Genomic DNA, 24,810 nt, shown 5'->3' with positions numbered 1-24,810 from the left:
CTAATCTTTCTATTTTCTTACTACTCTTTCTTTCTAACTATTTTGCATTTCTTTCTAACTTATCTATCTATAGGGTGAATTGCCCTAATGTGGGACCTTTTTAGCACTTCAGACTTCTGTGACATATTGCGATGTGTAACCAAAACATTATATCCACACCCAATACCTTTTTAAAAACCCCAGTGTGTGTCCTAATCAAATCAAAAGAGATAATTCAGATAACCCATTCATAAGAGAAATTATAGACATATTAGTGCTCTTATTGAATGTTGTCTGAGAAAATCTTCAGCTTCCTAATGTGGGACAGTTGTGTTCCCAATATGGGACACTGAAAAATCTATGATAAAAGACCAAAAATCACATTACATGTAGAATAGTATACCGTGATCTTATTTTATTTTAGATTCTTTTTTAAATCTTAGTTAGTAATTGTCTTGGTCATGAATGGATGAAACATGTAAAATAACAAAAGATAGTTATATTATCCATTTCTAGTAAACCAGTATCACAATTGATAAACAAGACCGTTATATCAGTTATAGTGATGAATTTCTAAAACACCTAACAATAAATTGAGAATTTTTGGACCAAAATAATTTGGTATAATTACAACTAAAAAAATAAATGTACAATTGTTTATGTTTCCTCTTTACAAAAACAGCATAATGGAGAAACCCCTTTTTTTAAACTTACTGATAAAATCATTACATGGATAATATCTATTTATTATTTTAAAGTGAGTTTCTTTGACTTATTTATTAGGAATTACATATTTATTCATATCTGACGACAGAATCTGAAAAAGGGTAATGAAAATCCTGTTTCCATTTCATCAATGCCTTAGGTGAAACATTTTTTTCTTTAGTTAAGATTTGTCTAATATAAACATTATTAATATTTGTATTAAAATTAAAACAACAAAAAAATTAAACCATGCCCCACCACACATTTTTGACTCATTGAAGTACTGTCCCACATTAGGCTGATCATGCTGTCCCGGATTTGGAAACCACATTTCCCAATGTGGGACACTAGGAAATTTGATAAAAATATAAAATATATAGCTTATACACATAACGTTACACTATTTTTTGATGGACAAACATTTCATAAGAACATTAGGCTAAAAAGTAGCAGGATTGCTTTGTTTAAAATCTATTTAACTCCTTAACATCAAATTTGTTAAAACTCAATGTCATTAACCTTCATATGGTTTCACACAAGGTGTCTCCTGTCTGATGATTGCTCCACTCTCAAATATGATTGGACATTTGAGAGGTCATGTGATTTTGATCACATGACACCACAGCTTCGTCTAACCCATAGTTTCACTGTCATTCATGTATTTATGGGGGAACTACAAACACTAGACCTTAGGTGTCCCACATTAGGCAGTGTCCCACATTAGGGCAATTCACCCTATATCTAATCTATCTATATATCTTTCTTTCTTTCTAACTATTATTTCTAACTAATCTTTCTTTCTAACTTCTAATCATTCTTTCTAATTAATCTTTCTTTCTTACTTATAATCCTTCTTTCTTTCTAACTTATCTATCTTTCTTTCTTTTTTAACTAATCTTTCTTCCTTTCTTACTAAAACATGCTAAATCAATGTGGTAAACTATACTAGAAACATGGTAAATAATGTTCCATACTAGAACATTTTCAAACTTTTTACAAATTTCTGGCTAGAAAAGTTTGAAAACTTAAGTAAGTGGCCTTTCTGGCAACTTAAAGTTTGTCTACGAACTTTACCATCTAGTTCAGGATTGTTGTCGATCATTCTGATTTCAGAACAACAAATACCAAGCCTGTTTCAAAAGTTACAGCTGCTTTATTAAACAAAGTCAAGAATGTATTTAAGTACTGCAAATGTAAAACTGAACTTAAATGATAGCAAAATATGATTTTAAATAAAGGTCTTTGATGAGACAATGTTCTTTTTTTTTTAGAGAGGACTTTCATTGTTTAAGTTTAATTAATGTTTATGTATATTTAATAAATATGCAATATGATTACATAGGCACTTCTTTCTGTATGTATATATTTCATTATTTAACAAACATGTACACTCATTCATAAATTATATTTATACTAGCACGAATTCACAATTTCAAGTGCAGCTTGATGTTTGTTTTTTTGTATTATGTCCATGATCTTCGTTACTTGATTTATATTTGATAAACCTTTTGTAATCAAATAATATAAAATAATTACTAATAGAAGTATTTTATATAAATAAGAACTAAAATGTTATATAAATTGATATAGCCGTTTCACTCGAACGGATATACGTCATAATAGGGATGAAAAGACAATTGCAACTTAAATTTTATGCCGACCTGAATCACACTTTCCAAAGGCTCAATCATCTTAAAGCCTTATTATGCAAATCTTTTAATATCACAGCTTGTGTACAGCTATTTACAAACACCAAGATTACAATAAAAAGACACAAATGGAAGTGAAATTAAATGTAAGTAGCGGCAGATCTTTTCTTCCGCATTGTGATGTAGGCTTACATCAGAGTGAAACAGATTATCGGATAAGAAAATAAAATTAGTGCAGGGCTTGATTCGATCCATTGGTTGTTGACTGGATTTTGAGTTGTGTCCGTTGCACACAAAACTGGAGATAGTTGAACGGAAGCTTGTAGGACAGGGGTTTAAACTGATTAAATGATTGGAGAAGTCCTGCAGAAGTCACTACAGAGAAGTCTGTCTTTTCACCAGAAGATTGAGTTATTTAGATTAAATGTAACAAGGTAAAAAAAAAATTCACATATGCACCGAATAATTGTTCACAATAAATCTAAAAAATGCATTGAGAAAATCAATAGGATATTTATTTTGTCATGCCGACTTAAATTTGTGGTGGACCTTTCGGTATTTCCCTTATTGGAGTTTCCTGGCATGTTTTTCTGCAGCATTAACATCATCTGTATTTTTTGTAACCTGAAAAAAAAAGGCAATAAAGGAGTCAGTTCATCTATCTATCTATCATTACTGTGCCAAGTAAAATACACAGATCATTTTCAGTCGTTCAATATTTTCCTCCACTGAGCTCGCAAACCTAAATCTAGTTCTAAATCTTACCATTTTTTAATTATATTTGTTAACTTAATTAACATAAACATATAGGTAGAAGTTGTCACTAGAGTGTATTGGCATCTAGATCTAAATCTCTAGCGCCACAAATGCACTATTATCTCAATGAATCCCCTCTGGATTTAATAAGAGTAACTTTACCTCATTATTGATTTCCTCAATAATTTGGTTCTGTTCGCTGATCTTGTCGCCTATTCCCAGTGCCATGCTCTTTAGAATCACAATGCTGTCGCCCACCTGCTTCAGATTCTCTTCCATCTCATCTTCTCGTTCATCATTTGTTATTCTTACAGAACAAAAAACACTTAAATTTTCCAGCTAAGACCATTACACAACTATTAAATAAAGATGTGTCTAAATATAAATTAACAGCTTGTGCCATATGGCAATGCATATCACATATCTCACTTTTTGATGTAAGGGCCGGAAGGGGCTGCTGACCCAACAGAAACATCCTGTCCATTGCGGATGGCACTCTGTTGGCTGGATACCTCATTCCGCTTGCTTTCTTTTGGTTCCTTATCGTGCTTATATCCCCTGTCCCTCTTGGAGGACTTCACTCTGAAAGAGGAGCCATTCAGATCCAAAGAAATAGATCAAATGGAAGCACTGAGGTGAAAACCACAAACTAAAAGTGCCAATTTAGTTTATAATTATATCTGCTGAAAAGGTAAGCTTAGAGCAGCTGGTTTAATGCTGATCTAGGTAGTGGAGCAGTATAGCTAGGCTATTCACTAACAAAATGTAGTTGATTAAGCAGTTGGACCAGCATGGTCTTTCCTGGTTGACGGTTAAGCTACTGTAGTTAAGAACCTGGCCTGGCGGGGATATCATTGGACCAGAATCTCACTTTGGGGACTAGCATCCAAAACACAACATTTGTTGTTCTTTTCAGCATCTTACATCAAGTCCTCTGTTTCTAAATATAACACTTGAAGAAAGAAGTAGCCAAGTTTTTGAATTTAAAAAAAAAAAAAAAAGCTTTTGTAGAGCTTGACACAGCTAGAATGTATCTAATGTATAAATGTATTTAATTATAAATCCATTTAAATTAATGTATTTTATTATAAAAAAGCCCATTGAGTTCTAAGACTTGATTAATTTACATGACTTTTCCAGTTCTAGAAATCACAATTTTTGTGAAACTTTTTTTTTTTCAAAATTTATATAACGAACAAGTACATCATGAATCCATCTTCCAAACCGTGTTTTTGTATTATAAATAACTATGGTGTGCCTATAATAAGTGTTGATATTCAGACTGTTTTAGAGTAGCCCGGTACCTGCGTCATATACATAAACAGAGAGGAGTAGCTCCGGCTACAATGTTCTTCCACAAAAATACACATGCAATTTTGTTAATTGACTGCTAGAGCGCCAAAAGTTGCATAGTGTACCTTTAATTTATGCTTTTTTAGTCTAAAAATCACTTAAAGTCATCTTAAGTCATCTTTAAGTCACCAGGCCCCAGCCCACTGATTAAGAATTCCAACATTATTCCACAGTGTCTTACTTCTTAATTGTGTTGTAGTCACATATGCATGTACAAGAAATGTAGTCTAACTAATTCAAATTTAAAACTCATTGTCACATAATAAAGTATACGCTCTTACCAACCTGTTCCATGGACAGAGACACAGGCCGCAGCATTTGGACAGTTCGTTCAGGTTTTTTCGAGCCTTTTTCATGTCCTGCTCGATCTGGTCCACTTCCCGTTTCACATTCCTTAGTTTTTCTGATATAGAGAGAAAGAGAATAAAGGTGTAGTCACCAGTCTGTTGTCCATTATCAATAGTGATGCATGAAGCATGGCTCACACAGAGGTCACTTTCCAACCAATCCCCTTTCTGTCGGTCAGCGCAGAAAATTTGCATGATTTACTTGATCCCAGTGCAGAATGGGGATTTTTTTTTTGCCTTCATACGGAAATCCAGATGACTGGATTTTGAAAGCAAAAATTTGCCAAGCAATGGTGAATGGGATTGCACCTTAAAGGTGCATTGTTTAATATTTCTGAGGATCTATTGACAGAAATGCAATATAAGATCCATAACTATGTTTTCAGTGGTGTATAAAGACTTTGCATAATAAACCGTTATGTTTTTATTACCTTAGAATGAGACATTTATATCTCCACAACCGCGGGCGCCCCTTCTATGGAGGTCGACATATTGTGTCGTCATGTTTCTACTGTAGCCGACAGCGAACACACAGCGCTACAGAGCGTGTTTCGTCACTACCTTGAAAAATAAGTTTTCAGTGATGTATAAAGACCTTACTTAATGAACCGTTATATTTGTATTACCTTAGAATGAGCAGTTTCTGTCTACATACACCGCGGGTTCCCTTACATTGAAATGTGCCGACATGTTTCTACAGGAGCCCTAAACGGACAAACGTGTTTCGTTACTATGTTGCTCTTCGTTCAAGGAAGCAAGCTTAGTTCAGCGAATAAAACACTGACACAATGATGAACAAGTAACAATAATATTCGCAATAACATATAGTTTTACTGAATAATTAAGTAAACATAATTTCTTAATTTAATCCTTGTAAAGAAACCTCATTGCTGAACTGGCTACTCTCTACTGTCTCAGACGATGACATATTTTCCTGTCGCTACCGTTACTTTTGTTGTTTGCAATTCGTAACCTCACCACTAGATGCCGCTAAAAATCACACACTGCACCTTTAAAGGCAGGGTAGGTGATTTGTTCCAGAAATTTTTTTGTTATGCTGGTTGAAAGTCTCTTCACATCCGAAATGCAATCAATAAATTAAGTGGTCTTACTGTATTTATATGAGAATATATTATCTGTGGAAGGTGTAGGACCATAAAAGGTTTGTCCAATCATTACGATGTCCTACCTGGTTGTCTTAGTTAATTTGTTAGAGATGGAAAACCGTGACGTTATGCGTTGAGCAGTTTGTGACACAATCTACGGCGAAATTAATCTGCAGCCGTCAGGTGGTACAGCTCAGTGTTTACGTTCATTATTATTGTAATATTGTGCTTTGAGACATGCGCTAGTTTAACGCCATCTCTCATGACGCTTTAGTTTGCTTCCTGCTGTACGCGTTCATGTGTTTTGAAGGAGACACTCTGAAGAAAGGGTGGGATCTTATGCTTTCAAAGCTAGCTTGCTATTGCTAGCCTCTCAGAAAATTGCCTACCCTACCTTTAAGAGGCATTTCATGGCTAATTACTATAAAGTACACTGTTAAATGTTTCTGTTAATTTACACCCAAATTTCAACATGATTAACCTGTTATTTTTAATAACTGCGCCTTACTGTTAATTTTAGGAAATATATGTTAAATAACACCTCATTTTTGTTATTTAACACCTCATTGTTAAATAACACCTCATTTTTGTTATTTAACAGCAAAATCGAAAATTCAAGCAATGTCGGATATAAGGTTAGCCTACGATGGTCAACTTTCATGCTTATTATAAAAAAGTTATTATTTATAAGTGGCGAAGTTAGCAATTGCATTTCGTTTTTTTAGGTTGCTAAACAACGGCTGATTCAATCAGTAGCCTAGTCGACGGTGCAATCCAACAAAATATAGTACATGCATTTACTGAATGAATTAGACAAATTAAACACCTGCTTTCTCTACTGCAAATATTATCAAGAATAATCTTGCATAGCCTATTCCACAGACACAGAGAGAAATAAGAAAGTTCGCGGTGTTTTCTGTGCATGCGCAAATGTGTTTGTTATCGTGGGTATAATAGCCTTTTGTTACCCTATTAATACCCTACACCCGGATTTTACGCGAGACGGCCTATAGGCTACATTTATTAGTTGAGGAACTGCGCTCCCTGTGTCTGTCTGTCTGTGTGTGTGTGTTCTGAACACGGTGTAAATATCCGCTGCACGCCTGCACGCTGGCAGGCGGTACTTTATTATGTCTATTGGCGCCACTATTTGAAATGACAGGTTCATACAGTATTTTTTGAATTCTGGGAAGGAGCGTAGAAGAAGGCATTTGAACCTGCAACGAACACGAAGATCCATGTCGGAAGATCGCGGTGGCTGGTTACATCGAACAAAATCACAATAATCCGGTGAGATTAAAGAGTTTCTTGAAATTCATGCATAGTATCTATCAGTGATATTGATGTACTGTAACGTTATAGGCCTACTAAACGCCACGGACTTAGACCACATGAAGTAATTTAGCTAGCTGCTAATGAGCCACGGTGATTCAAGCTAGCAACATTTCAATAGTTTTCCCATTAATTTTAGAAACAATGCGCTTATTGTAATGTCCATTTATGTATACGATCTAAATCTATAACGTAAACAGTAGGACGCTAGGCCTATAGCATTCCCGTGGTCAAGTTGTGTGGCATTCTTGCCATGTGCACGTCTGGTTAAAGCAGATTAATCCTGAAAATCAAACGGTTAACATAAATCTATTTACTGATAGCTGTTTATTAGGGGTGGAACGGTTCATGTAACGTTATTCGTATTGAACAGCGAATCGGTATGGGCGTCACGGTCCGGTGCATGAATTAACACGGAGAATACACGGTATAAAAATAAATAAAACTCGCGTGCAAATTAATGTAATGCGGAACCACTGTTAGCGGGTCCTTTAGGGACACCTAATCTGTTGCCCTGCTAGGTTTGTTTACTTTCCTCCGCAGCGCAAGCCTCCGTGACCGCGCGCGCGCGCCTTCCCAAATGGACGAGGCATTTATACTTCGCACTCGCCGGTGTACTATTCTTTGAAACGACAGTGTGCGACTCGGTGTAATTGTCCTCTAAACCATCAGGAATCAGCGGTGAGAAGTAAGGTACACTCGTGAATGTTTATTTTAGTACTTTAGTAACTTACTCTACTAACACTTTAGGATACCCAAACCACACTACTAAAGAATCGTGTAAAGCAGTAAACCAGATTATTCCTTGTGACATTAGAAACAAAATGGATATGAGAACGTAACCTACAACTAAATTAACGTTATCTTACATATTTTCTAAACATTTTTGTTTAGTTTTGTGAACCTTTTTATAAAACATGGGCATTTATTTTTATTTAAAGGGCTTATGTCTGCTATTGTTGGCCCATTTTGTTAATGTAAGCAACTAATTTAGACGCAAGAACTGGATGTAAAAAATAATAAAATAAAAATAATTGCCTTCTGCATTTTTGTTTTGCTTTTCCCTCCATTGTACCGAACTCCTACCGAACCGTGATGTCTGAACCGAGGTATGAACCGAACCATGACTTCTGTGTACCGTTCCAACCCAACTGTTTATGATACTAGATAACGTTAGTTGGTCTAAGACTGTATTTAGCTGCTCGTCTTTGATGGATTAAAGCTGTTTGGGCTACCAGACATGCTGGTGTGACTATTTATTTTATGTGCAGGTTTTAGGCTATCAATGAGGTAAATCCAGCAAAAACAGCTATAGGCCTACTGATCGGGCTAGTGCAGTATAGCTATGTGAAGTGAACAGCTATTCTCTTTTAATTGCATTTGTATAGTGCACCCTATTTTTTTTGTGTGTGTGTGTGCTGTTTTGATTATCATTGAGTTGTAAATCAATGTTTACATTTGTTTTCTTGTTTTTTTTTATTACAGATGCAGGGGGTACCATCCCTGATCACACTGCTGTTCAAGATGATATCCCAGGATTTACTCCTCTGACCATCTATCTCTCGCTCACTTTGCCTCTATCTCTATCTATTCATCTATCTTTACCTATCTCTTTCACTATCTCTCTCTTTCTTTTTACCTACCCTGTATCTATCTCTGTTTTATCACTCTGCCTATCAATCTATCCCTATATCTTCCTCTATTTATACCTCTATCTCCCCCCCATTCCCTCTATCTCCCTCCATCTCTCTCTGTCTCTCCCTCTATATCTGTATCTATCTCACTTTATCTATCTATCCATCATTATCTCTCTCTGTATCTTTCTCTATCTCTCTATCTATATCCCCCCTCTCTCTTTATCTGTCTCTTCCTGTCTCTCCATCTTTCTTTCTTTCTTTCTATCTATCTATCTATCTATCTATCTATCTATCTATCTATCTATCTATCTATCTATATATATATATATATATCTAACTCAGTGGTAGTCTTATGACATTAATATTGTGTTTAATTTGTTCTATGTCCTAGGGATATGCCACTGCAGCTGACCTTGAGAGTTCACTCTCTATACCTGCAACTCCTCATCTGATACTTCTTGGTAAGTTGGTTTTAGATAATACAGTTGGCTTTAGTGTTGTATGTAGTGAATTCAATGGTATCAAACTAAACTGTAATGAAAATTAAAACTAAAACAGAAATTTGACAGTTAAAACATTTCTGGGTTCAGGAGAAACGGGAAGCCGTTTCCAGCGCTGGATGCTCAGCCTTGAGGGCCAAATCATTTGCGAAGGGAAGGGATCACGTCCACCTTTGTGACAGGACTGGAATCCTTTTTTCACCCTGTTTTTACATCTTTGACTTACAGTATCAAGAGGAGGCAGCCTGCACGCTTCAATTCATCCAGAGGTAAGATATTGTCTGTTAACACCTGCATTTTTTTCTGGCCTAGCTGTGGCTCAAGCATGGTTTCAACAGGTCTGGTTGAAGGGATTTAGCAATTAACTTTGATTTAGAAAGTTTTAGTGCAACTAACAATATTCACAGAGGCAAGAAGATAGTGCATGTTGAGGATAGTTCATGTACATTTGTTGACTTTGTTGTTGCTGTTAGTCTGTGACTAGATTTTTAACCAGTGTATAATTTTTCAGATGCTTTGTGGGTATAAACCCAGAAAAAGCGACACAGGCTGCAAAGAGGAAAAAAAGAAGAACTGTCAATTCACACGTCCCAGCCTCTTGCGCAAGCTCATGGACTTTCAGTGGGATTTCATTTGAAAATGGTGAGTAAGATGTATACGTTACACATACCGATATGTTCAAACAGCAATGACTCAGGAAATTCATTCTAATGTTCATTCTTAACTCTTCAATTCTTTGCCATTCTTTTTTGTTCTTTCAATGAATTGTATTCATCACCCTTTCTATTATTTTATGTTATTCTGTCTGTTTTGTGCTCTGTTTCTAAAATTAGCTTTTTTTTGGTCAAGCCATGTGATATAATTTTGGATTAAAAATGTGAAATTATGGAACTCATCTCTCTCTCTCTTTCTCTCATATACAGACCCCAAGACTTTGCAAAGGATCCTCGTGTGCTTTGGAAAATGGTTAGTGGTCTAAGCAGTGCAGTGTTTTTATTGTTTATGCTCTTTATTGATGAAGAGTTCCATTAAGTGTTAAGTATTGGTATGAATGTATTCATATGTTGAATTTTAGTGGTTTAGGTAACTAAGTGTTGATGTTCAGTATTTTGTTATAATGAACAATGTATTTGGGTTTAAGAATGTTTTTGAATATTTCTTTGATTGGTCTGATCCATGTGTGCCTACATTTGTAAGTATTTACATTTCAGTGTGTGTATTACAATAAAAAAAAGTTAATTTCAACACGGAACTATTCGTTTTTTTTCACTTAAGTGTTGTCTGATGGATTATGCCTATTCTTGTATTAACTCAAGCTAGAATATGTCTATAACAATCAGTGGTACACGTTATGCTAAAAATAATTATTAATATTTAATGGAAACAAAATAAACAGTGATTTAACAGGAAAATAATGGTAACACTGCTGCCAGTTGTTTCCTGTTTTTTCTGCGATTCACAGTAAATTCCTGTTGAAAAACATTACGGGGAGTGCACTGTAAAAAAACATTAACATGAATTAACTGTTAAAATAACAGGAAAATAATGGTAACCCTGCTGCCAGTAATTTCCAGTTATTTAACAGGGAAATAATTAACAGTGTATACTCTAAATGCCATCCATAAGAATATACAGAAATGATTTAATGTGTGAAAAGGCCTCCATATTTTGAGATATTGAAGTAGACATCAGGAATCAGGTGCATTGAGATAAAGGACTCACCTCCCTGCTCATCCAGCATCGTTATGGTTTTGTTCCCGACGTCCACAGTCTGCAAATACACACGTGCTTCAAGTCAATTTCAATATAAAGCAATGAGCAAATTGCAATATGTCTAAGCATTTTTACATTTCAAACAGCAGCATATGTTATTTGGGACAAGCTTTTAAGGAGCATCCATGTGTCATTGGTTTAACTGGTTGAAATAAGACAACTTACCTCCTCTGTCATTTGTAAAATTCGTCTACAACTATCAGCTGACTGACAAACAAATACAAAGAAACTTAGTCAAACATTACTGTATTATGATGATAAATCATTATTATGCTAAACAAATTTTATTAAAAACGGTGGTCATTCAAAACAAGTTTCGTTCTCAATAAACCACATTTGACCAGGAAATTGACAAGCACTAAACAAGTGAGAACAAAAGAAAGACAGAAAGATGGGGCAAAGAAGGAATTTTATCTCTAGTTTAGAGAAATAGATATTGTATGTATGTAAGGCTGCTTTCATAAGAACTAGAAATTTTACAGGAACAGAAACGGCATCTAATAAAAGAGGAAGAGGATGTAAAAGAAGATAATGATATTTCATGATGTTGTAAACCTACCTCATCTGTTACAAGGTTGGCTTTAATTGTGATCTCATCCACTGACATGTCTGCCATACTGCTGGATTGGGATTCTGCTGGCACAAAAACTTTACATAGTAAGTCAAAGTTAAGATGATAAATTTGCTTATAAACAACGTTTGCCACAAATGGAGCTTTCCAAGGAAATACAACTACCTTAAATTTCATATGTGACAATATTAAACGAAGAGAACAATTTTTTTTTTTTTTTACTTTTGTGGGGAATTTCGACCCACCTTGTTATGGGTGTTCCAAGTCAAAAATGGCTTTCAAAAACTGATTATAAATCTGTTGTTATGCTATATTATTGCCAAATATTGGATTCAATCTTTTTTATCAATTTGTTTTATTTCAAGGTTTCGTATTTCTTTTTAGAAATGATTGATCATAGGTATAAATGATCTGAGTTTATGCACCTTGGTTTAAGACCTTACAAAACTGAGGCCCATAAGCTCTTAAGGATTTTCAACACAGCACAAGAGATAAGTGAAACTAAATAAGCAATCAAACACAGCAGAATTTCAACATAAGTGTAAGTTAAAGTGAGAGTTGTCTACAAAGTAAATTTTTGTGCCTCTTTTTTAGTTAATGTACAGGTGTATGTAAATGTGTATCTGAGAACTTACTATGAAGACGCTCCAGATCTGATGATGAGTGATGTGTTGTGATTCAGTTGTACACATAGACTGTAAAAAATAGGTTGTACATGTCGAAGTTTCCTCTTTGCACCACAAAAACAATCCCGCAGAGAGTTGTGGGTGTACCTATACCTAAACCAGCCAATTGCTATTCAGAACCCGCCCAATCACGGCGGGGAAAACGCGTATTTCTTAAACGGGGACAGCGGCTTTTAGATAATGAGGGCATGTAACAAGAATATTACTACTCAGGAGTTTCCAGTAACAGGGTTCAGAGCACCTACATTACAGACAGTTAACCATGTGATCGCAGATTATTACTACAGTTAATGGCTGTCAATTAGTAAACATTAAATCATGTTCTCTGCTAACGTGATTATATTGAACCTGCTGAAATGTTCCTGTAGCCTACTTTCCAAACTGCATTCTGAATAAACATATTTATATAAAATGTTTTTAGAACTGCTTGATATAAAGTCACAATTGCGTTATAAAGTCAGGATCAGAATGTAATTTTGTTCAAATACCTGGACTTTTTCCCCCTAAGAATTGTGACTTTATATCACGCAATTCTGACTTTATAAGTCGCAATTGCGAGTTTATATCAAGCATTTCTAATTTATAAGTCCAAATTGCGAGTTTATATCAAGCATTTCTGAGTTATAACTTAAAATTGCAAGTTTATGTCAAGCAATTCTGATTTATAACTCACAGTTGCGAGTTTATACAGTGCCTAGCATAAGTGAACACACCCATGCTAAAGTTGACTAAAAAGAGGAATAAAAAAAATCATCTTTTGGAAATTGATCTTAATGCCTTGATTTAAAAAATGAGGAAAGATCCAACCTTTAAGGACACCAATTTTCTTTGTAAATGAATAATGTAATAATGTATTAATAATATTATTAATAATTTATAATAAATATTCTTCCTTGAAAAACAGGTTGTGTAAGTCAGGACACCAATTTATGTTAAATTCCCATAGAGGCAGGCAGATTTTTATTTTTAAAGGCCAGTTATTTCATGGATCCAGGATATTATGCATCCTGATAAAGTTCCCTTGGTCTTGGAATTAAAATAGCCCCACATCATCACACACCCTTCACCATATCTAGAGATTGGGGCATGGGGTATTTTCCATAAGATCATCTCTCAATGCAATTCATACCAGCTAGTAGCCTGAAATAAGACCATGCCAATCTTTAGGTATGGTGAAGGTTATGTGATGATGTGAAGTTGAAACATCGGCACTGTCCTAGTTCTTGAGACCTCAAATGATTCAAATAACAAGGCTACTCTGTAATCCTTTTGAGGAAAACCAAAGAACAACCAGTCCAAGTAAAAGTATCTATGAAAACGATGAATCATTTCTGTGATCAGAAACAACCCTCTCCAATATTTTCAATTTGGACTACAGTACATATTTCAACCACTAGCCGTCAATATTACGCACCCTTTAAGGCATTGATGATCGTTTAACAGAACAAATACATGCAAGAGATTATAAAGTAAAAACAAATTTAAAACTTTACATTTTGTGTGTGTGTGTGTGTGTGTGTGTGTGTGTGTGTGTGTGTGTGTGTGTGTGTGTGTGTGTGTGTGTGTGTGTGTGTGTGTGTGTGTGTGAGGGCTCCAGACTAACTTTTTTCACCTCCGTCCTGGAACCGTCCTGAAAAACAATTTCAACCGTCCTAAAGTGAATGTCAACTGTCCCAATCAAAATGTTGTTTCTGTACTTTGTTATTATCATCTATAGTTGTTAGTCACATACTAAAAACACCATTAAAAAAACTCCATCTTTATGATATATATTAAATTTATTTAGCTCCATTCAAAGTAGTTATCTGTAAACAGGTAAAAAAACAGATTTAATAACAAATATCAGGAGTTAAATGCTTTTTTGTATTCATGCAGAACAAATCTTTTTTTTTTCTTTTTTTTTTATATACAAAAATTAAGAGAAAAATACATATAGCTCAAAACTTTTTGAGTTGGTTGGATTAAACGATAACAAATAAATACTGGGCTCGTCCATTTTGACCCAGGCCTATGGTGACTAGTGAGTGATTTTCATTTTAGCAGTTCATCCAATAAGCAGCCCGAGGAAAGCTTTGACTGAAAGCTTCTCAGCCAATCAGCGGCTTCTACCCGACGTGTGGACTCTTAAGCCTGCCCACACTGCATCGTCACCACAAGTGATCCAATGACATGAATGACGTTGGCGCGCAAGCTTTTCAAAGCAAGCTCTATGGGGCTGTTTACACCTGGCCACTTCATACGTTTTCTGTGATCGGATAGCTCTCCGATCGTGAAAAGACCAGGTGTAAATGCCCTCCGAAACGCATTCGAGACGGATTTAAATCCGATCACTCAAACCACTTCAGGAGGAGATCTGAGACTCATTCCAGACGAAACTGGACAAGTGTAAATGCATCTGGCTTTTGAAAGCACGTGTAGATTTAACTCCTCTCAACCATGCCTAAAAAATAAACGTGTGATAGTTTATATGTCATGTTATAGCCAGATATGACGGCGCTACTTCAGCATCACCGCAGATGAGCGATCTATTCATCAAGCCAGCGTGCAAACTACCACAAATCAAAGTTGCAGACGCTTAAGACATAATCATCTTCATTAAAAGTAAAGAAACGGAATGATCTCACCAGTGCTGTTGCCACTCTCTTATTGCGGTCTTTGATTTTGATTTTAGCTGATGATCAATAAAATGAAGCTCATATCTGTTGCTTTCGGTGACGTGAACTATATTAAATCTGCATATAGCGAGGGAATTGAAGATCGGATTTATTTCCGTTTTGTGAAAAACACATTTGTGTGTCCTGATGTAAATGGAATCGTTTTGATAATCAGATAGCTATCCGATCTGAGAAAACGCATGAAGTGGCCAGGTTTAAACAGCCCCATTGAGACAGACACAGATGGTACCTATTATTTAGCAAATATGAAAAGCAAAGCAATCTGTTTTACGTATCCGTTCTTTAACCAGCGCAACATTTGCGATGTCATTAAGTCATTTGATAGATGCACCCATATGCACCCGGTACCGATATATATTCTAGCCTTTCACTGGCCTAAAACAAAAAAAGTTAATAGTATATGTGTGAAGTATATTCCAATTCCTCTTCACATTTTCAATTCAGCACACCAGGGTGACTAGGAACATGAAATTATTCGGCCATGAATTCATGTTTTAAAGAAGCGTACGAGGAAACACAAAGGCCAAATTCCCTTAATCATTCATCACGATGGGTAAAACCAAAGAATTTAGTTCTGAAGATTGTTGAGATTCGCAAAATAGAAAGTGGCTGTAAGAAAACAGCAAAAGTACACACAAGATGGATTTGGTGCATGCAGGGATAAAAAAGAACCCCAAGTGTACAATTAAATATTCTGCTGGATCTTTAATGTTGTGGGCCTATTTTTCTGCGGGAGGTCCTGGACATCTTGTTCAGACACATGGCATCATGGATTCTATCAAATACCAACAGATAAATCTTATAATGGGCCATTGTTGGATCTTCCTTCAGAACAGAGCCAAAGCAAACATCAAAATCAACACAAAGTGGGTCACTGAGCACAAAATGAAGGTCCCTCCTATTTTCTGATCAAATAAAGACACCCTTGGAGAGCATAAGAGACTTCGCTCAAACTTTAGTTTAGGGTCCAATTCTCACTATTAACTATGACTTTTGCCTCAAACTGATTATTACTAGTTAGTAAGGTATTTTTTAAGTTTAGGTATTGGGTAGGATTAAGGGATGTAAGGTCATGCAGAATAAGATACTATGTGCTTTATAATTATGAATAAACAGGCAATATTCTAGTAATATTCATGCTTATAAGCGACTAGTTAATAGTTATAATTGGACCATAAACTAAGTGTTACAGAGACTTCTTTAAAAAATTAAAAAAACAACAACAACAAAAAAACACATAACGAGCTATACATACTTTAGTGTGGCAATAAGCACTTTTAACCTTCACCTTCAAAGCATAAAGTAATGTGGAAGCACCTGCTGCTGGTCAAGTCTGAATATTGTTTTAAAAAGGGGAAAAAAACAAGGAAGGATTATACTGGCTTTATTAGAAATAAAATAGATATAGTGAAATGTCCTATTCCTATATAGCATGGTAAATTAAAAAACGACACTACCACAAATTTTCCCCAAAACATTAAACAGGACTAACTGTATTCACAAGGCCTATTAATGTCTTAAGATAATTAAATATGAGTATAATCAGTAACAGAATCAGAAAAAATGACATACAAACCAAACATCCAATTAGCTCAAACATGCATAAACGGCTATAAGGGCTACATACAAGTACATTAAAGGTTCTGTCATAAGTCTTTGGCCCCTCTTTCAGATTAGTGAAACAATTAGCCACGTTGACTCAAGTCCAGAGAGAGGGACGGACAAAACCCATCACCATCCCGAGAGATTAGACTCTCCATTTCATCCATTACAGACTGACAGGACAGCAGTGAGCAAAGCCACAAAAACAACTGCACTCTGTGTGTCCAGCGTAGTTGTCCCACATATTAAGGGGGAAGACATGATTGTACAGGAGGCTCTAATATGTTTGTGTGTGCATGTGCATTCTATTTACAATAGAACAAAGACTGCAATAAAAGGCACAGATGGCTTTGGAAAAAATAAACTCACTTGCTACAATTCATTGCTGTGAAGCAGAGAGTGTGTGTGTAAGTTTGTGGTAAGATCAAACAATCAGGCTCCTTAAAGATGCTGGAAGTGTCCATTCTCTACAGAAGTTTGTTGGCTCGCTGGTTGGCTTCATCAATGCGAGATTTATTCATATCAGCCTGGGAAACACAATTATTGATATATTTTTACATATAAAAAATTAAATATAATTATATATACATTATATATTATATATTATATATATATATACACACTCACACACACACTTAAACTATACATCTGTTTTATAATAAATATTAATTTTAATAAATAAATACATATATATAAATAAATAACTATATATTATGAACTCCCGTCATTTAGGAGTTCGATAGTGTGGCTTTACCTTATCAGTTATGCGGTCGATGGTCTTGTTCTGTTTTTCGATCTCATTGCCCATGTCCAAGGCCAGATTCTTGAGATTCCCGATGATGCCGCCCACCTGCTCCAGATTCTCCTCCATCTCATCTTCTCGTGCATCATTCGTTACTCTTTTGGGAATAATAACGCATAAAGTACATATTATTATACACAGAATAATACAAAAAGTGACTAATCTAAATTAATAATCAGAATTAATCAGCTGTAAAGATCTTAAAATAAAATAAAAGACCACATACATTTCGAGCCAAACTATAGATGCACCAGCCACCCAAAATATATTCAATGCGGCATTGAAGAAAGACATTGTAGCTTATTCTAGGTCAAGCGCTGCCTGCTTAGACAGGAAGGCAACAAATGACCATTGTTCATTTGTTAGCAACATTTAAGGGTAGGTAAATCTGAAACCGACGCTTCCACAATAACACTCTAGCATGCAACAAAATGGAAGCTTATTCAAATGATGGCACAACAGTTTAGCTCTACAGAAATAAAGGTAAATTAGGAGAAAATGTGGCCAATAATAATTGGTATTATCATTATTTTATATTTTATTTTACAGAACAGTAAAATTACAATACTAACATGGTTATGGTTGTCCTAATTTGTTTGCATTCAAAAATAAAAGCATTATTTTACTTTAGCGGAAAACCGCAGGGATACCTTAATGCTTCTCTTTGACGACAACAACAGATTTCTAAACGATTCTCAATACGAATTTGGGAAGATTGTTGGCACAGGTTGCGTTCCCAAATGCAAATTATAAGTGACTCAAACACTCAGCACTTACAAAGTAGCATTTACTGTGAATTGAAACTGAAAATGAACACGTTTCTTTACTCTCAATTTTGATTGAGGACAATTTTGACACACGCGCACACACACACACGTTTTGGTGTCCTTGGTGGTTTTTGTTTTATCTGTAAAGTATTTATTTGCATAATAATAATAATAAAAAAAAGAAAACATAACATTTTTAGTAATTGTTTAAGGCCATTTTGCAATTTCAATCCTCATACAGTAACCCAACCTCTTTTATTTACGAAATTTAAATGGGTCATACTTTTCAAGTCGGAAAATATGAAAAAATGACATCCCTGATAAAGCCCAACATATGTTCTTGTTTACTTTCTATTAGCTAAGTCTGACACTGGATCAGTGTCCATCATTCTCAGTGTATTTTGCCCTCACCTCTTGATGTAGGGGCCAGAGGCTCCTGCTGATCCGCCTGAAACAGCCTGCCCATTGCGAACGGCGTTCGGTTGGCTGGATACCACACCGCCCTCTTTTCCCTGGATGCTGGCGTTGTCACTGCCTGTGCCCCAAGTCCGCTTATATCTCCCATCATGCTCAATGGAAGTCACTCTGAAAGAGAGGTTTTAATACTCTCATTTACCCCAGAAAGATGAATGATGAAATATAATACAACGTAATGCATACTATTTTAAATCCAGTAGCTGGAAGTTGAGTTATAATAACAAACCTGTCACATGGGCACACACACAGGCCACAGCATTTGGACAGATCAGTCAGGTTCTTCTCAGCCTGCCTCATGTCCTGATTGATCTGATCCATTCCTTGATCAACTCGCCTCAGTTGCTCTGATCAAGTCAGAATAAAGATTTATGTCAATAAACAATGTCTTAATTAGTCAGCATCTCCTTAATGAAGTTTTTACAGATTGAGATGGAATGGTGCAGTCACTCACCTCCCTGCTCATCCAGCATGGTCATTGTTTTGACCCCCGTCTCCCGGCTCTGAAAATATACGCATGCTTATATCAGGTTATATATAACTCTAATGAGCAAATGGGCTACAGATAGTTCTAAGCATTATGTACTTCAGGTAACAGCAAACATGCTTCTGAAGCCTCCAGGTTTCATTGGAGCTCTTACCTCCTCTGCCATCTGTAGCATCCGCCTAGTGCTTTCAAGTGACTGAAAGAAAAAGAAACACATATTCAAAAGGTAATCAAATCACTACTGTAATAAGAAAACAGCAGATATTCTATATTTCAGGTCTGCATGCAAACATCAAATAAAACAAAGCACAATGAATAAATGTAAATTTAACACTTTCAGCTCATAAGTCTTTGGCTCATAAAGCCACAATGTGTAGACCTTTATGAGTTGACTTTAATTCGAACACACTCATAAATTCAGATATGTATGGAGAATTGTGAAAATCCTAGATAACGCTATGAAGCCATGTAAAGAACACACTACATACACAGGAACACAATAGGCATGCATAAAACATTTCCAGCTTGTCTATTAAAAAAAATGGTATCACATTTTTTTTTTGTTGATATTTGACAACATTATACACTGATAAGCCAAAACATTGTTAACAGTCACAGCCAGGTGTCCTAACATCTCCTAACAAGGCCACATATTAAGATCTAGGTAGATTAGATGTTGAGCAAACAATCAGTTCTCATAATTAACATGTTGGATGCAGGAGAAATGGGCAGGAATAAAGATCTGACTGACTTTGACAATGACCATATTGTTATGGCAAGGCGATCGGTTCGGAGCATCTCTGAAAGGGCAAGGCTTGTGGGTTCCTCCTGGTCAGCAGTGGTGAGAATTTACCAACAGTGTCCAAGTAAGGACAAACCACAATCCAGCGACAGAGTGTTAGCCATCCAAGGCTCATCAATGCACAGGTTAATGAAGGCTATTCTTTCTCTTTTCTGAGTCAACAAAAGGTCTACTGTGACACAAGTCACATTCAATTTTTGAAAATGATCATAGGTGAAATGCATCACAAAACACAGTGCATCATATTCTGCTGCGTATAGGGCTGCATAGTCACAGATCAATCAGAGTCCATATGATGACCCCTGTCCATCAATGAAAGTGCTTACAATGGGAACACAAGCGTCGGAACAGGACCTTAGATCAGTGGAAGGTGGTCCCCTGGTCTGATGAGTCCCGTTATCTTTTACTCAAGTGGACAGAGGTGGACTTGTGAGCCGTTTACCTGGGGAAGTGATGGCAGCCGCTGGAGGGAGTGTGATGCTCTGATGTAATGTTCTGCTGGGAAACCCTGAGTCTGCCCATTCATGTGAACGTAAATTTGACACGTGCCAACAACCTTAACATTGTTGCAGACCAGGTACACCCCTTCATGACAACAATGTTCTCTTTGGCCTCTTTCAGCAGGATAATGCACCCTGCCACTCTGCTGATATTGTTCAGGAATGGTTTGAGGAACGCAGTGAAGAGTTCAAGGTGTTGCCCTGGCCTCAAAACTCCCCAGATCTCAGGCCAATTGAGCATCTGTGGAATATGATGGACCAACAAGTTCGATCCATCTCCACCTCGCAACCTACAGGACTTGAAGGATCTTCTGCTAACATCTTGGTGCCAGATACCACAGGACACCTTCAGGGGTCTTATAAAAGTCCATGCCTCGGTGAGTCGACACTGTTTTGGCAGCACGCAGAGGACCAATAGCATATAGGCCGGTTATCATAATGTTTTGGCTCATCTGTGTATTTATCTATTTTTATGCATTTGCTTTAAATCTATTTAAAAGTGTGATTTTTAACCAAGTAGCCATAAATTTATGTTTAATGCTAGAACTAACACAGTAAAAAAATGTATCTATTGATATGTATACTTAAACAATATTTTAAAAATCATTTATTATTAATAATATTTCAATAACTTCACACACAAAATATAGCAATATATAACTAATATTTAGTAATAGTATTAGTAAATATTCAATATATCACCCTAAATTCAGCCATCATTAATCTACTTCTGACCTGGGAAATTACATTCTGAGGGTGCTTAAGCACTAATGGTAAAATCACAGTTTTTTCACAAAACAAAAAACAAACAAACTGACGTTAGAATAGAAAGGTGGGTGGGGAATGTTTCATGGATTTGTAATTTACCCCCAGTCACCCATGCTGAGCATGAGCACAAAGGCCGCTTCATGCGATTAGTCTTTATTACAGCACACAGGCTCATGTGAGTCCCTTCAGAGGCAGCAAGAAGGAGAAAGAGAGAAGGAAAAAAAAGTTGTGAGTAAAGAAAGAAAGAAATGCGTTAAGGTTAACGAACAGAGTAGCACAGAGTCGCTTATTTGCAAATTTTTTTTTTTACAGAAAAGAAATGTATTATAAGGTTGCGAAATAGAGCAGTATAACAGTGAGTAAGAGAAAACATTGTTTGCAGTCACGAACAATGAGTCTGTACGTATACAGGAACTTGAATACATTGCATCTAATAACAAAGAAATTAATTCCTTTCATCCTGTTACAGTATACCGCTACCGTAAGAGATGATCAGCATACCTCATCTGTAACTTGGTTGGCTCTCATTGTAATGTCCTCCACTGACATGTCTGCCATTTTGCTGGTGTCCAAGTTTGCTGCCCCTCCTGTAGTCTTAAGCTCTACGCTCTGGGGTCTGAAGGTCAGAAACGAGAGGTCAAGGTTCAGAGGCCATTTTCATACACACACAAAAAAAAGCTTTCCCATTGAAATCTACCACCTGAAATTTGAATTTGAAGGAATTTTATCATCATAATTCAGCCTCATGTTGCTCAAATGATTATTTTTGTTTTTGTTGGTGAAACTCCATAAAGTAGTCCATTCAACTCATTGGCTATATTTACAAGTCTCTGAAAGTCTTACAAATCAAAAGGTCAGTTTTAACTTTTGTATTACATAGAATTATGCAACATGAGGCTGAGTAGATGACAAAATATTGGGTAAAAAGTTCAAATATCTATAATGCAAGTAAAGAAAAGCATGAAAGTAATTAACAATGTTGTGTGTTGTCAAATGTTTTAAAATGAATAGTAAAAAATTTAAAAAATATTATCTTAAAAAGGTTACAATCCAGAGAACACCAAGAGGACACAAACAGTACAGACACAACACATTTTTTCTATGCCGATTACACGCCTTAATGTTAAAAGTGAAAATGCGTATGATGTCTGTGCTGTTGAAAACAGTTAACAATGGTGTGAGATGGGTGTGAGAGAGATACAAGAGAAGCGTGATGTTTTTCTATGAAGATTTTGTGGTCAACATAAGACACAACACTTTGGGTTGTTTCATTGCAAAGAACCCTGAAGCTCAAACAAAAGAGCAGAAATACACATAAAACATTAATGAATAAACAGATACTGAGGTCAATTATCAACTAGCGTAAAACTGTCACAGCTTACAGTAAAAATGTCACATGCACTGTAGTAAAATTAAACTGCAGTAAAAAGATGAAAAAAGTTCTTATAAGTGTTCATGTTATGACAGAGTGTGTAATAGGCCTGTCTCTGTACACAGGAAACAGATTTCTTATGTCTTTTCCTTCGTTTCTGCAGCTATTTCCTGTTTCAAATGCTAGCAAGTTAGAGGAAAAATCCACAAGAACTAACTTTAAAGAAAAGTTCACACTATATATCAATATATCATCTAACCCAAGATCCAGCCATTACAAATTTACTTCTGATCTGGGAAATTACATTCTGAACATGTTCACTAACAGGTAACACAAAAAGAGACAGAATTAAAGCCAGTCACCATTCACTTTTGTTTTACATTAAAAAAAAATACACAATAAAAGTTGACAGTGACTGAGGCAAATTCTGCTTCACATCTCCTTTTGTGAAAGTCATTCAGGTTTGGAACAACATGAGGCTGAATAAATGTTTAAAGAATTCGAATTTTCTCTTTCAATTCACTTCTCTGAGTGTTAAAGGGACAGTTTACCCCAAAATGAAAACTGTCATAATTTACTCACCCTCATGTTGTTCCAAACCTGTATGAGGTTCTTTCTTCTGTTGAACACAAAATATATATTTTAAGAATGTATGTAACCAAACAGTTGATGGGGCCCCATTGACTTCCATAGTATTTTTACCCATACTATGGAATTCAATGGGGTCCATCCACTGTTTAGTTACCATATTGTCCAAAATATCTTATTTTGTGTTCAGCAGAAGTAAAAAAAACTTAAACAGGATTGGAACAACTTGAAGGTGAGTAAGTGACAGAATTAAAAGTTTCGGGTGAACTATCCCTTTACCTTGCTTATCCAAGGTTCTTTTCAAAACAGTTAAACAAGTGTTTTAAGGGGGCTAACATGACCCAGAACGTCATATTACTCACTCTCCTCGATTGAACAGTCCAGCCATGAGAAAAACCTCCTTAGGAATTGTACATTTCCAGTTTGTCAACAAAAACCGGTTTCTCGAGGGAAGGTCACTACATCATGTCTCTTACACTATTTTCGCTGTATTCTGCATCAGATACACTAATCATCATCTGGACTTGCATTATGATCTAATTGGGACTAAAATACAACATACCTCCTGTATATGATTCTTGGGATCTGACAAATCCTCTACTACACCAACATTCAGGAAACCATACACAGAAACCATTCAAGAAAATCCGATCGTATCAGAGAGTATAAACACATAAGTGATGTTTAATGCTGCTGATTCCAAGATTTCCCTTTTTCACCCAAATCCAGAGGAACAGAGCACAATATTGCCAGGTAACGTTAAATAAATGACCGCGTTAAGAAAGTTAGTAACGTTACTTTGAAATTGGAGAAGAAAGTCCTTGCGATCTTCCCAATGATCCAGGATCCCAACACCACTATTTACGGTCAAGTTTTATACTTACGGTTTACTCATGATGTTTCACGATGTTCTTTATCGCTAATTTACTGGTCAAGTGTGTTTGTTTATTTAAGGCAGTAGTTGGTCAGTTGGTCTCGTACTCAGTTCCGCTTTGGGGAAGTAGAAACGCTTTATCATCCTCTTTTTTAAAATACTGGACGGAACCTGGTGCACAACGTTTCACTCGCTACTTACTGAGGTTGATTCCAGGGCAGGAGAAGGATAAGACTGAGGATCGATCGTTCTAAGTGTTTAGAAAGTGTTTATTTCCCGGGCTGGTCCAAACTCTTTCCGAAATTCCTTCAGACAGATTATGACAGTGGTGCGCATGTGCAGTCATATGACAGGGGACTTCATGCGCATGCGTCAAAGAGAAGCGAGTATAAATAGAAAAGATAATTATTAATAACAACAGAAAAGATGCTGAGTGGGTGAAGCGTTTAAATAGAGGTAGTTAACATTCTGAAAGATCATGAAATAAATTGATACGGTTATTATTATTATTTAGTTTATGTGAAATAAAAATTTGTTTCTGGACGAAAGGTGGCTATTTTCGGTACACCATTAGAGTCATTACTTTTTTTTTTTTTAAACACTGATTAAGATGACCACTGTAGCACATTTTAGTAAATTGTTTAATCGTAAAGTGTCTCGCTGTTTTGGTTTCTTATACGATATTTGAATAGACTCAGGCAGTCA

The 24,810-nt window shown here is 35.9% G+C and overlaps 2 protein-coding genes and 1 long non-coding RNA gene across 4 annotated transcripts; 1 reads left to right on the top strand and 2 right to left on the bottom strand.

Annotated features, from left to right (window-relative positions):
- Positions 1–2,387: 2,387 nt before the first annotated feature.
- On the bottom strand, positions 2,388–12,455 carry LOC143747296 (synaptosomal-associated protein 23-like). The gene is made up of 8 exons (XM_077239971.1): positions 12,344–12,455; positions 11,697–11,770; positions 11,303–11,344; positions 11,087–11,135; positions 4,728–4,845; positions 3,519–3,671; positions 3,252–3,396; positions 2,388–2,957 (listed from the first exon to the last, which is right to left on the bottom strand). The coding sequence occupies exons 2-8, from the start codon at positions 11,751–11,753 to the stop codon at positions 2,898–2,900; spliced, it is 624 nt and encodes a 207-aa protein (XP_077096086.1). The 5' UTR covers positions 11,754–11,770; positions 12,344–12,455; the 3' UTR covers positions 2,388–2,897.
- Positions 9,226–10,077, top strand: LOC143747297 (uncharacterized). Its single transcript, XR_013206704.1, has 3 exons — positions 9,226–9,325; positions 9,455–9,633; positions 9,876–10,077. It is a non-coding gene; the product is annotated as an uncharacterized LOC143747297 (long non-coding RNA).
- Positions 12,456–16,437: 3,982 nt separating the features above from the next.
- Positions 16,438–24,445, bottom strand: snap23.1 (synaptosome associated protein 23.1). 2 transcript variants are annotated; one of them, XM_077239982.1, is made up of 8 exons: positions 24,116–24,445; positions 21,773–21,887; positions 19,356–19,397; positions 19,169–19,217; positions 18,944–19,061; positions 18,652–18,825; positions 17,426–17,570; positions 16,438–17,198 (listed from the first exon to the last, which is right to left on the bottom strand). In XM_077239982.1, exons 1-8 carry the CDS (start codon positions 24,124–24,126, stop codon positions 17,139–17,141), a joined length of 714 nt encoding a protein of 237 aa, XP_077096097.1. In that variant the 5' UTR covers positions 24,127–24,445; the 3' UTR covers positions 16,438–17,138. The 2 variants fall into 2 exon arrangements, with proteins under 2 accessions (XP_077096097.1, XP_077096098.1); XM_077239983.1 differs by having other exon boundaries at positions 24,307–24,443.
- Between the last annotated feature and the right edge of the window lie 365 nt (positions 24,446–24,810).

Source organism: Siphateles boraxobius, unplaced genomic scaffold (genome assembly GCF_051911475.1).
Source record: "Siphateles boraxobius isolate OS27281-9 unplaced genomic scaffold, OSU_SipBor_1 22, whole genome shotgun sequence".
Lineage (NCBI taxonomy): Eukaryota > Metazoa > Chordata > Actinopteri > Cypriniformes > Leuciscidae > Siphateles > Siphateles boraxobius.
Note: the sequence above shows the minus strand (reverse complement) of the source record. Positions and strands in the feature narration are given on the sequence as shown.

Bases quoted from the DNA above. Each gene is read 5' to 3' on its own strand.
- LOC143747296 (XM_077239971.1), bottom strand. From the start codon at position 11,753: ATGGCAGACATGTCAGTGGATGAGATCACAATTAAAGCCAACCTTGTA. The intron at 11,136-11,302 runs GTAAGTTGTCTT...GTGTATTTGCAG, and splicing joins TTTTACAAATGACAGAGGAG to ACTGTGGACGTCGGGAACAA. The intron at 4,846-11,086 runs GTGAGTCCTTTA...TCTCTATATCAG, and splicing joins GATGCTGGATGAGCAGGGAG to AAAAACTAAGGAATGTGAAA.
- snap23.1 (XM_077239982.1), bottom strand. The intron at 19,218-19,355 runs GTAAGAGCTCCA...GTATATTTTCAG, and splicing joins TGCTACAGATGGCAGAGGAG to AGCCGGGAGACGGGGGTCAA. The intron at 19,062-19,168 runs GTGAGTGACTGC...TGACTTGATCAG, and splicing joins CATGCTGGATGAGCAGGGAG to AGCAACTGAGGCGAGTTGAT.